General features: G+C 49.1%; 1 protein-coding gene across 1 annotated transcript in view; it reads left to right on the top strand.

The window, feature by feature from the left end:
- Positions 1–13,371, top strand: part of PTDSS1 (phosphatidylserine synthase 1) — a 62,865-nt gene that overhangs the window by 46,823 nt on the left and 2,671 nt on the right. The window contains exons 10-12 of the mRNA XM_028109471.2: positions 4,398–4,497; positions 12,165–12,233; positions 12,954–13,023. Coding sequence (XP_027965272.1) covers positions 4,398–4,497; positions 12,165–12,233; positions 12,954–13,023 — 239 coding nt within the window. The remainder of the gene's footprint in view (positions 1–4,397; positions 4,498–12,164; positions 12,234–12,953; positions 13,024–13,371) is intronic.

Raw genomic sequence — 13,371 nt, 5'->3', positions numbered from 1 at the left:
CCAGCTGTGTGGGGGCGTTAGGGCCAGACCGATATGAACAGATGCCCCAGGGGTGCACTTTATACCATCTTTATCTTCTCTTTCTCCCCATGCATCCCTCATTATAATTGAGTTTCCAAACAAGAGAGAAGTAGCCTGATGTATAAAGAAAGAATGTTTGATCATGTGGCCCTGAAGGAAGGTATCCAAAAGCTTTAGCTGTTGTAGGAGTGAGCCGTCACTTTTCCTTCCCGAGAAAGTTCCTGGCTGGGACCTTGGGGGTGTTGGGTAAGAGTCTGCTGAGCACCGGGGGCTCCAGGACCGCATCCACCTCACTGTCAGAACTGCCCTTAGCTCCATGTCATCCTAACCCTACAGGTGCCCCTTTGACAATCAGCTGCTATCTCCGGTGCTCTGCTGAACTGTCTGGCCAAGGCCAGTCCCGAATCAGCAAGTCCTTCCTCCATCCACAGCTCTCCTGTCTTCTCCCCAGCATCTGCCATCTTGAAACTGTTCCTTCTGCAGTAGCTAGCCTGGTTTTCCTCCTACTTTTCTGTTCCTTCTCAGTTTCCTCTGCTGGCTGCCCATTCCACGTCTTACTCCACTCCACAATTTCTTATAATTGTGCTTGTTCTTCCAGCCTTTTTTGGGTCCCCCCGCCCACCTCTCCCGGAAGGACGGACAGCAGCTGTGAGGCACAGGGTCCTTCCAGGAGGAGGGTGTGTGTGAAGGGAACAGACCTCTGTGGGAGGTCTCATCCCATTTGATCTCTCCCAGCATGACCCAGTCCCCAGTCTCTTGCTGCTGACCTTTGTTCACAGCCTCCTGCGTCCCTCACCTCCCCCCCCCCCCGCCCCTTTCTGCCCATCTCTGGGTCATGCCCTCTGTGCTCTCACTCCTAGGGTAACTTCATAGCCGGTTGCCCTTTCCCACTGTCTCTCCCTTCATCCAATCCTCGATCCTGCCACTCCCTGCTTCCTTCCTCAAAAACACCTCCACTGACAGCCCAAAACCTCGGGCAGTAGGTACGAAAATTTTTTTAACAGCTGAATCCTGTTCCCCAAATGATATCTTTTCCCACATCCTAATAGCAAAAACAGTTGAGTAGAACTATCCTGGGTATACCACCCAGGACCCTTTGCCCCTCTTCCCACCCTTCCCACCCTGCCCTTGGGGTTCTTGGGAAGTCAGCAAATTCATGGAACGCAGTTGGACCTTTTATTTCTATATGGTAAAGCCTAGCTCAGCATCACTTCTAAAAAGCTGTCTTTGCTCACCCTAACCAGAACCGGAGCCCAGTTCCTGGGGACCTGTGTGGTTGTGTGGTTGTGTGGTTGTATGGCAGGTATGCCCCGTGTGTACACGTCTCCTTTACACTGCGGGAGGGTCCCACCGTGAGCCATCCCGGCAGTGGGTTCTCGTGCAGTCAGGGGGCAGTATGTTCGGTACATGCCAGGTGCACCCAGGCTGTGGCATCCTCCTAAAGTGGGTTTTGTTGGCCAACTGAAAACATCCTCTGCTTCTCCGGGTTGCCTCGTATGCCCAGTGCTTTTGTGTCTCAAGTTTCTGTAATGTACCTGCCTACGTGCTTGTCCCACCCACTGAGGAGCTCCTTACCCTGGACTCTACGTTAATGTCATCTTTATTTGTACCATGTCTGGAAGGAGCAGGCTCCCCAGGGAAGGGGAGCCGAGAAGGTCCGAGTCAGCAGACCAGCCTTGTCCCCAGGCAGGAGCACCTCAGGCAGCCCAGATGTTTGGCTGCCTTCTAACCTTGCTGATTAAAGATAAGGATGGGCAGAGGCATCAAACAGAGTAACAGCCACGACTGAATTCCATCAAGTCAGGATCTGGCCACTGAGTTCAGTCTGGTAAAGATCAGAGAGATGTAAATTTGCGCCCCACCCCACCCCCTTGGTGAGGAGGTTGTGCAGTTGCCGCTGACAGGCTCAGTAACACGGGCTCCCTGTGTGCCCAAGCCTTTGGACTCAGCCCTAAATGAGCAGCCACTTGGGTCTTGTACAAAGTAACGTCAGCCTTCCGTAAGGACTTTATCAGGATTCCCTCAGGGGGCCAGGGATAATGGGTGGGGGGCAATGACTGGTGGGAAAAGGTCCATGTGATTGTTGGGTTTAATGCATCCCAGTTCCCACTGCTTCTCACACCTCCGTAGCAACTCCCCTGGTCCTCTCCCCACATTAGAAACCTCCCTGCTCCTATCCCCAGAATGACCCTATTAAAATGGAAATTGAGTCATGTTTGCTTTGCCCTTTGTTCGAAACCATTCCTCAGACTAAAAGCCCCACCCTCACGTGGCCCTCAAGACCCATGTTGCTGTGTGCCTCATCTCTTCCGCTTTCCCCTCGCTTCCTGCCACGGAACTTTGCTCAGTGGTCACGTGCTCACTGAGAAGGCCACACGCAGGTACCACAGCTTAGCTAAGATCCCTCAGCACGAGGGAGCAAATCCTAACCCTGAAGTTCCTGACTGAAACGCTCTGTTGTCTTTAACTTCCCCCCATTATGAAGTCAATTAGGTGGGTTCTGACCAGCATTTTCTTAAAACGAAATAGAATACAAAAATATCAAAGTAAAGGAACAAATTATTTTGTGGAACTTTTGTTTCAGTTTTGTGTGTGTGTGTGACACAAAGAAAAATGTGTTTCTTGGCTGTGGGTCTCAGGTCATAGAAGTTTGAGAATCACAGCCCTAGTTCCTGTGGTTTTGAAAGGTGACTGGATCGAGTAGAGTACCCAAAACTCTCACAGTAAACTCGGTGTTTCGTCTGGCTGAAGGGCAGATGAGCACCCTGACTTCCTGGGCTGAGCACTTGCTCTTGTAATTCTTCAGGAAGCCCCAGCCAAAGGTTAAGTATTCTTTCGGAGTCCCCCCCTCCCCGCCAGGCCCCTGCCTGTGCTGTGCTGCCATCTAGCGTCAGCTCACAGTCCTGACTTGAGCATTCTGGTGACACTCAGCCCAGCACTGTATCCCAGAGAAAATGATGCTTTGTTGGGGGTGGTGTGGGGTGGAGGTGGTCTTTAGAGGTTCAAGCCAACCACTCCTAAACATTGTTTGGTCGGGGCTAAGGGAAAAGAACCTCAAACTCTCTAATGATGCGTTAAGGAGATTTTCTGCTTCGGTTCAGATTTGAGGTGTTCCGTTGTTTAGAGCCATCCATACATTTGATGATGTCAGTGACCTTTGTGTCTGCCCTTGGGTAGGGGGACCAAGGACCTCCTGAGCCCCTTCTTGCCTTTTGAGAGAGTATCTGTGCAACTACACCAATCCCTAATTGACCAGATTCCATCTCGAGTTAGGAACACCTAACGTGGAGTTGTGTGAAATCAGCATTCTTGGGCAGTCTTTGGGATCACACAGCCAGCGCTATCATCCTCACTTCCTCTGTTCTTACCTTCAACCTCTGAACTTTAGTAAAGATCTCATCTTTATATTCATACGTGAAGATGCAGAACCTTGCTCTTTTAACTAAAGAGTCAAACAAAATTGTTTTCTTTAACATTTTTATGTTTGGAGGATAAAGGATTATTTATATGGTCAGCAAGAACGGGGAATATTAAATCTGGAAAGGCTTCGAAGTCTGGGAGGGAATGTGATTGCTGCCTTCAAGTCACTGAAAGACTACTCGGAAGGCTCGAACTCGCCCTGTATGACTGGAGGACAGGGTCCATGGGCAAAAGGAGGCAGATACCAGCCTGAGACAAGGAAAACTTGCCAACAGCTGAAGAGATCGAGTGGCAGAATAAGTGGGTTCCAACAGGGGCAGTGACAGTTCATCCCAATGGTGATAGGCTGAGTTGGAGGCTTCCGGCTCTTAAAGTATTTGGTCTGGGAGAAAGGAAGATGTGAAAAATATTTTATTATATCTGGGGAGGTATGGAGAGACAAATAGGCAGAACACAGGGTTTTTAGGGCAGGGTCCTATAATGGTAGATGCACATCACTATACATTAGTCCAAACCCCCAGAATGTACAACACCAGGAGTGAACGCCAATGTGAACTGTGGTCTTCGGGTGGTGATGATATGTCCCCGTAGCCTCATCAGTTGTAACAAATGGACCCTTCTGGGGGAGGGGTCGTGACACACAGGGAGGTATATGGCAGATCTCTCTACTTTGCCCTCAGTTTTGTTGTGACCTGAAGCTGCTCTAAAAAAATTAAGTCTTAAGAAAAAACAATAAAATAAACTTTGTATTAAATCTAATATATATGTTATTTCTGAAGAAATTGCTGTGGAATAGAACATGTATCATTTTGTGGGGAGCCTGCTACCAGTGTACAATGATGGAATAATGCATATTTCTGGTAATGCATTTGCTCAGCCCTGCACTGTATATATGCATATGTATAATGCATATGATAAGAAGAATTAATATTTAATCTCTTGTTCCGTCTGACTAGGGTCATTGGTTTCCTGGAAGCTATCGTGTGCATAAAATTTGGACAAGATCTCTTCTCTAAGACCCAAATACTCTATGTTGTGCTTTGGCTTCTTTGTGTGGTAAGTCATTACTTTTTTACCCAAAAGTGTTAGCAACACTCCCCATGGTGTCTCTTTAAAAAAACAAAACAACAATAACGACAACCCTTGTGCATCAAGTTCTTTCAGAAATTTGCAGACAGGACCTTCTACTTCTAATAACCCAAAACCGGCCACTAGTCTAAAGGTCAAGATTAAACACATGAGACCACCCAACATCCAAAACAGGTCACCTGGGCAGGTGCTGGTCAGATGCCTTCTGCAGGTGCACCATACGTGCATTTATTTCACTTATGGGAATTCAGCTCCATGACGGGACAAGGACAGTTAGAGTGCCCCATAGCGTATGTGTGGCTGCTCAAGGGTCTGTGTACAAGATGACAGACTGTGGTTTGTAGGCCACGTAAGATGTTCTTGTAGGTGTTCAGACCATGCAGTTTCTGCCCCACAGACTGACTTTGATGGGCCACGCCCTGTGGGATGATCTTCCTCTCTGAAGGGAAGAGCCCTTGGGGACCTCTAGCTCCACTGTCCTGGGACTTTTTCCTCTTCTTTAAAATGAAGTAAGATCTTCCCCCATCCTCTGTCTTGTTTCTTAAATTGCACATATGAATGAAATCATATGATAATTGTGTTTCTCTGATAGGGGAAGGGAGGGAAAAAGAAAAGACAAAATCAGAGGGAGACAAACCATAAGAAATTATGAACTGTAGGGAACAGGGTTGCTAGAGGGGACGGGGGTGGGGGGATGGGGTAACTGGGTGATGGGCGTTAAGGAGGGCACGTGATGTGATGAGTACTGGGTGTTCTGTGCAACTGATGAATCTCTAAACTTGACTTCTGAGACTAATAATATACTCTGTGTTAATTAATAGAATTTAAATTAAACAAAAAGAAAGTAAAGTAGGATCTTAACCTACCGTTCTGTGTCTACTCTTCTTAAATTGTTTTATTATTTTGGAGAAAAGTCTTATTTTACATTTAAGCTTAAGATTCTTCACTTTTCACTTACTTGGTCCAGAAAATGAACTCAGGCTTTCATTATAATCATAGAAAATTTCAAATGTATGTGGAAGTAGACGACCCCTCAGGTACCCGTCCATCATCCAGTTTCAACAATGGCCACCTCATGGATTTCTTGTTTCCTTGTATTCCCCACCCACCATCCCCATGCTGAATTATTTTGAAACAGATCCACCTTTAATAGTTCAGGATGCATCCCTAAAAGAAGGTCAGAATACTTTTTTGTTTAATGCAACCACCATACCATTATCACATCTGAAAAAGAATAATTTCATAATGCTATCAAATACTTATCAATGTTCAGACTTCTACTGTTTTTTAAAATTTGGTATTTTTAGTAGTTTATTTGAATCAACATCCACTTGTTAGACTTGGTCAGCAGGCCTTTTAAGTCTCTTGATACATAGTTTTTCCTGTCTCTCTCTTACAGTTTGTCGAAGGACCTAGCTTTGTTGTCCTGTACATTTTCCCACAGTCTGGATTTTACTGATTTTCTAGTGTACTCTGATTTAACAGATGTTTTTATCCTCTGTTTTTGTTTTTTTTTTTCTGCAAATTAGTAGCTGAATCTAGAGGCTTAATCAGATTCGGGTCTTTTTTTTTTGGCAAGACTAAACTTTGTATTTTTAAGGTGTTTTTTATTGCCTTTCATTTCACAGCATCTATTTTTAGGGTCACTTGTTAGAAATCTGAACTGTGCCAGAGCACCTTCAGCCTGTTCTGTCCTGTTTTATCTTGAACAGTGAAAGGGAATAACGATCTCCTTTGTACCTGTACACCAGAATGAATGTTCAAATGTATTTTTTCCATCCCAGTGAGACTAGATGTAAGGATCGGTTAGGGGAGCGCGTCGGAGGAGCCTGGAGATTTTAACCGTGTGCTTCTCACATGTCTCCCTGGCACGTGCATCGGTGCGTGAATTGTAGCAGGACCAACTGCAGAGGGCGGGCAGAGGCGGGTGCTGCCCTCACCTGGTGCCAGAGCCCTGGAGACCACCGAGAGCTTGAGGCAGGAGGCAGGGCTCCTGGGACAGAGGCAGCATCCCTTCTCACAACACCCGCATACAGCCCCACCTTGGAGAATCAGTGGCCAGCAAGGTCTTTCCAAGGCCATGGCCAAGAAGCCCTCTCCGGTCATCTGCCCTGCAGGGGCTCCTCCAGCCTCTCTAAGTTTTGGAGACTTTTCTGTTTTACTTATTTGACACTTAGTGTACGCTCCCTTGCGTTGGTGACTTTTGGTTTGCCTTGGTGCCTGTGTGATTGTCACTTCATCGAGGACGTGAACCGCTTCGGTCTCTCCTTCACCCAGCGTGGTCCCTGCAGGTCTGTCATTTGTTCACAGGACGTTTACTGAGTGTTCATCAAAGCAGCCTCTGATGCTGGAGCTGCACAGATAGCAGACGGTGATGATAAGATTATATTAATGCTCACTGTGAGCCAGACGCTGGTCTAAGCACTTCTCATGAATGGCATGTTTGAGGATTACTTGGAGGGGAGGTACTTTATATGCCATCTTTTATAGATGAAATAAAGGCCCAGAGAGGTTCACCAACTGGCTCAAGGTCACACAGATAGTACGTGGCAGAGCTAGGGCCCACATCCAGACAGCCCAGCAAGAGAGTTCCTGTTCTCCCTACAAGGGTCTCCCCTTCCGAGGATCTCCAGGTCCGGATGGGAATGACCCATGCAAACTCATCATGTTCCTATGTGACAGACAGTATAAAGGATGTGTACCTAGAGCTGAGGGAGCACTAGAGAGCATCACACGAGCTGGGGATATGCTGAAGTCTCCCTGGACCTACCGTGTGAGCAGGGTTTTGAAGGGTTGCAGTGGCTGCTCTCCCGTCCGTCAGGTGCCCCAGCTAAAAACCTCGGGCTGCTTCCTCTCCTCTGTCCCTCTCGAAACCAGCGGGTCACCAGGTTCAGTCCATCCAGCTCTGTCCCCACCCCCCCATCCGCGCTGTCCTTGCAGCTATCTGAACCTGCACTTCCTCCCCATTCTGCTCCTTGGCGCCATTCTCTATGCTGCCGCCACGCCATCTTCCAGGACTCAGATCCGAATCCCTTTCCCCGCTCAGAACCGTAGCCTAACGTCGGGGGCTGGGGAAGGCCCAATAATACAACATTTTTCAGTTCAGAATAGTTTAAAAGATAGGGTGAAAGAAGGCCGTGGAGAGCAGCATAGCATCTCTATTACTGAGTTTTCACATTTTTCAATATCAGCTTTAGATGCACGGCAACAAGGGGCTTCGGAAGAGTGAGGCCCAGAATGAGACACACTCTCTGGCCTCAGGAAGCAGGCCTCCTCCCGCTGTGTGGGTGGCCCAGCACCCAAGGAAGGACAGGAAATGTCCAGCCTCCTTATTTCAGATTCCCCCGTCCGTGAATAGAGAGAACTCTACTGCGAAAGGAGTGAGGGGTAGAGAGAAGCAGGAATATTATACCAGCAAAGCCTCCTCCGTGTAGAAAGAAGTATCAAGAAGGAAGAATCCCCGCCACAAAACCTACCGGCTGAATGTGAACTCTGACGGGTGTGTTTAGGACCGTCTTCGCCTGGAGCGCTCGTCATACCCACCCTCTTGGACTTGAATCTCGGGCTACCCCAGACTGCTCTTAGTCACCTCAACGAATCATCCTTCCAGACTTCTCTTGTCTTCACTTAGGGTGCTTTCTTTGCCCCCATCTGAATGCTTTTCCTTGCTTTTTCTACCCAGTGACTCATGCCAAGACCAAACTAAATTCCTGCCCTCCATGAAATGCGCCCCAGCCAGGCGGGCTGGTTACGTCCCCTTGGGGGACCGGTCGCACCTGGTACATATTTCTTTGAGTTCTAACCTCAGTGTCACGTCATTCTGAGTTGTTTACATTCTCCCGTCAGCGTTGTACCTCTTGCTTACGAAGACTGAAGTTTTTGTTGTCCCCTTGTCCGCACTGACCCTAATACAGTCTCTGATGCATAGGACTCACTTGGCAAATGCACGGAGAATAAAGGAGTGGGTTCAAGAGATAGGGGCCAGGAGCGACATCCAGGCAGGCTGAGAGACTGGCACATGCAAAGACATGCAGCGGTGCCCGTGCCCAGCGTCTCAGGAAGACGGCGCCCTGTTCGGGGGAGTGGGAGGAGGAGAGTAAGGTGTGGGGGAGGGGACAAGGGACATCTGCTTCGGAAGGACTCCTGTGTGTCTGTAGTTGGAGATCCAAGGACTGTCTGTCGTTCAGTGGGAAGACACTGGTTCACAGAGAGAGGCTGCATGGTGTGGGAGAGTCTGGGGGGAGGAGAGGTGCTGTCTGAGGGTGTTGAGGGTCCCAGGCAAGAAATGACAGAGGCTGACCCAAGGCAGCGGCATGGGAGGACGCAGAGACAGGGCTGCATTTTTTTTCTTTTTAAAGGTTTATTTATTTACTTATTTGAGAGGGCGGGGGGAGAGCGCACACAAGTGGGGTGAGGGGCAGAGGGAGAAGCAGACTCCCCACTGCTGCGGGGCTCCATGGGGGGACTCCAGGACCATGACCTGAGCCAAAGGCAGACACTTAACGGCTGAGCCCCCCAGGCGCCCCAGAGGGCTGTATCTGAGAGCCCTTGGAGAGATCAGCTCCACAGGACGCCACATGGCCCCTTGTGATAGCATGAGGGGAACTCCAGGGCTTCTAGTGTGTGCCCCTGGGTGGCTGTTGGCGGCAGTAACAGACTGGGGGATATCAGAGAAGCTCGCTGAGTGAAAGGAGATGAATTTGATTAAGGCGTCGCGGGGAGATGAATTTGATTAGGGTGTTGGGGTTTGAGGGACCCTTAGAACTTGGAGGCAAAGGTGTCCTGTATCATTGGAAATTCCAGTCTGTCCAGTAACACTGGGAAGACTTGGTCAGCAGTGGAGGTGAACGAGTTGAGGGCCACTGGCGCGCAGGGCGTGGTTGGAGCCTTGGGATTGGGTTAGGGGAACCGAGCCGGGGCAGGAAAAACTGGCTGAGGATGGGCTTCTCGGGAGCATACGCATTTAAGAGCCCCGGGCCTGAGAAACAGCCCCAGGAAATCAGGCCTTTGAAGACCAAGCCGAATCCCCTGATGAGTGTTATCAGTGATGAGTGCCATGGAGGGGGACCTGGCCTGAAAAGAGGCCATCGGTGGCTGGGATGATTGGGGGTCCCCACTGCCCATATTCAGGGCCGTTATTAAACATCAAGATTGATCTCAAACTCAGGAGGGTGAGGTGCACCTTATTCAATAAGAGAGAGAAGTGTGGCCAGAGAAACAGCCCCTAATTATTCCCCTTGCTTGGTAAGAGAACAGATCCGGACCTTGAGATGAATGCAGAAGCAGAGATGCCGTATGCTGGTTAGTAAGCTTCTCCTCAGCAGTTGTCTCATCAGTTATGTAAATTTGCCTGCTCCGTACTCTAACTGGAAGTCAAGCCAGGCCTACGGCCTTATTGCCACCACACCCCCCTGGCTGTGTGCTGCCTTGGCCCTCCTCCCACGTGTTTTTCTTTCTCTTTTTTTTCCTTTCCCTTTCTTTAAACAAAATCTGTACAATTGCTTTTTTAAATCCAGGCCTTGACATTTTAAGTGGATATGCGCCTAGATTTTCACAGGTGTGATTGCAAACCTGTAAATTAAAAGCTTTTGTCTCCTCGGGACAAGTGTGAAATGGGCCTCTAAGTACCCCGGGGGGAAGTGGTAAATTGGCCACCACGGCAGGCTCTTTGTGTGGCGATTGTGATGATAAGCACCTGTTGCTCACCACCTGCCAGTGTTTGCCTGCCTGCAAATTGCAGAGCCCATTCTGCGGGAGCAAGCCCCAGCTGCCCCCACCTGCCCTCTCGGGGACAGGGCTGGGGAAGGCAGAGCTCCACACTCCTGCCCTCCAGTGGGCGGAATTCGCAATGACAGCCAGCCCGGAGTTCACCACCCCTTAGTCTAGTGGAGTGACAGCTATCTGGCCAGCCTTCTGGTCTGGGGAGGTAGAACCTGCCCCCCACTCCCCACCCCCTACCCCCAAACCTAAGACAGCCTATTTTGCTCTTTGTAAAGGAGGGAACACCTACATGAGCTTGACACCCTGCAAATCTAGGCTTCCCCACTCTTTCCATCCCATGAAAATGGTACATTTAATGGTGGTGTAGATGAGAAATTTTGAGCAAGTCCTAGAATATGTTAAAGGTTAGAAGTTATTTTCTTTTTGTCATCTTAATATATTCATTCATTGTCTAATTTTTTGATGGGGGAGGATATGAGCTTCCTTTTCTTTAAATCCCTCATCTGCAGATATACGCCCACTTGCATATGGCTTTAAAATAAAATGAACCAGTGAGTCTTAACATTTCATGTCTCCACCACGCCAGTATTCCCACTTCATTGACATAGAAGGAGGCCCTCCAGAGTACTCGGACTCCTGTCTTTTTTGCACTTAAGGTGACACTGTGCACCCAGCCGACACTCCATAAACATGGCTGACTGACAGGAATTGGGCCAGAGTTGGACTGCACGCTGGGGTGATGAGAATTCAGAGCCCCCCCCCCCCCCCCCGCCTCCACCCGCCTTCCCTGCAGGCTCGGCTCCACCCTCAAGTGTTCCCCTGATGCTTTTCTTTCTCCGGTGTCAGTCAGTTCCCGAGGCGAGGCATCCTGAAGACAGAACGGGGATGGACAAGGGTAGTTTTGTTTTGGTGATTCACTTACAGTCGGGAAGGTCAGGCTTGGCTGCAGGGCCTGGCGGGGACTCCTCTGTCCTCACTCTCCCTCTCTCCTTCATTGCTCCACCAAGGCAACCAGAAACTTCTCCCTGATTTTTAGTGCTTTGGCACATTTGAAGACTTTGGATTTCCATAGATGCTATTATTTGCTTAAATTAGAGTATAATTTAGGGTGCGGTGCAAGGTGGGTGGGGAGTTGTCGGGGAAGTAGAGGTCATCCCTGCCTCTGGGTACCCACAGACCACTCCCTTCTCATTTCACTCTGGGGCTTGCTTCCAAAGCGGTTTTGTTTTCTCTGTATTTTCCTGTGGACTCAAAGAGGAAAAACAAAAGCAACCAGAACCGGGGTTGGGGTGGGGCCGCTGAGACAAAAAAGGAGTTGAGAAAGTGGTGCAGAGACATGGGCAGCTGTGTCCCGCGGTGCCCGCCACCCACTCAGACACCATGGGCGTCGGTCCTCGATGCCCTCCAGCGACACTGTGATCCCAGACTGAATGAAACTCCCTTCTCATTTAGAACTCCTCTTCCCCACAGAAGCTTACCAGCTGAGTCCTTTTAACTTCCCAGTGCTGGCGGCAGAGGATGGGCCATGAGAACCAGACATAAAGTATATAAAAACCTGCAAAGCCGTGCAGAGAATGCATCCCACCTTATCCGCCATCGAAAAATGATCTTGCATTCTGATTATCGGCATCATAAGTAGTCACTAGGTTCTCATCATGACTCGTGTCTGAAGCTTTGGGGGATGCCCTCCCCCCCCCCTCACACACACACACACACACACACACACACACACACACACACACACTCGTCTCCTGGGGTTCATCTCTGCCACTGTGTAACCGGTGTCCTAGGAGAGATGGCAAAGCCACATCGAGCCGTCTTGTATGCATTACTGTTGAAACCCTGAAATCCTGGGAAATGGGATTTTTTTGGTGCAACATTGTGTATGAAATGTGCTTGTTTTTCTCTTCCAGGCTTTCACCACCTTCCTGTGTCTCTATGGCATGGTTTGGTATGCAGAGCACTATGGTCACCGAGAAAAGGTATGGAAGGGTCCCACTTTAAAATGATCACGTTCTGCTTGGAGCGTTGGTGGGGGGGTTCATCTGAGACTATGGCGTGGCCAGCACTGTGAGCACACACCTTCAGTCTTGGCCACTGCGGAAACAACCAGTTCAGGATTCGTCCCCTATCAGTGGCTGCCCATGCTTGTGAGTGCCCTGCTCAATAGGTCACTATTTCTGTCCTCCTTTTGTAAGGGGTTTAAAACCCAGTTATGTGTCTGTTTAAAAATAAAATCACACAGAGAGCCCTGGACTGGTTTTTGAAAGGCTGGGTTTTCTTCCCAGCTCTTGGACGTTGTGCGGGCCTCTTTGTGACCCAGCCTGGGGCTCCCCCTCATAAAACGCCTGCCCTGCCCACCTCGTAGAAGACACAGGGGTTACAGTTAGGAAATAGACGTGAGCAGGCTGAACACACCATGCTACATTGGTAGTCTACCACAAAGTGTAATACCTTCTTAAGTAAAATACAGCTTTCATCCTTGATTCATATCTTAAGTCTGAGGAACTGACCCCAGTACTTCTAGAAGATTGATGCTGTAGCCCCTGGGAGACAGTTGTGGTTTTATAGCTGAGGAACAGGAGTGTGAGGAGGTTCTGCCACTTGCTGGTGACCCAGGGGCGGAGCAGCCTCACTTGCTGGCCTTGCCCCACCCCGGAGAGTACTTGAAGCTCCATCACTAAGTTTCCCTCTCTCCCTAGACGTACTCAGAGTGTGAAGATGGCACCTACAGTCCAGACATCTCCTGGTCTCATGGGAAAGGCTCAAAAGGTATCTCTCACTCATTGTTCAAAAACTTTATTGAGTTCTCTTCCTCCTGAGGCCCCATAAGGAGATTTGGAATCAGTATTTATCCTCTGAATGTTGATAAATGTATGCCCTGAAGGTTCTCAGACCTTCTTGTCATATGTCCTCCATTACCTTTTCGTGAAACCTGCCAAATACTGGCAGGATCTGCTCAAGAAACTTGCCTCATAAGAAGAGGCGCCGTGTGGTTCTGCCTCTCCTAAGACGGGAAAATGTCATGAGGCCTGCACCTGTCTCAGGCATCCTGATGGTAACGTTCTTCCTCCTGGCTTTGGTCATGAGTGAGAAGGATTAGGAAGAATTACGTACCAG

The sequence above is a fragment of the Eumetopias jubatus genome, unplaced genomic scaffold (assembly GCF_037043125.1).
Source record: "Eumetopias jubatus isolate StellerSeaLion01/CBP00866 unplaced genomic scaffold, mEumJub1_p1.0 scaffold_4, whole genome shotgun sequence".
NCBI classification, from domain to species: Eukaryota; Metazoa; Chordata; class Mammalia; order Carnivora; family Otariidae; genus Eumetopias; species Eumetopias jubatus.
The sequence above is the reverse complement of the archived record's forward strand: the minus strand, read 5'-3'. Positions and strand labels throughout refer to the sequence as shown.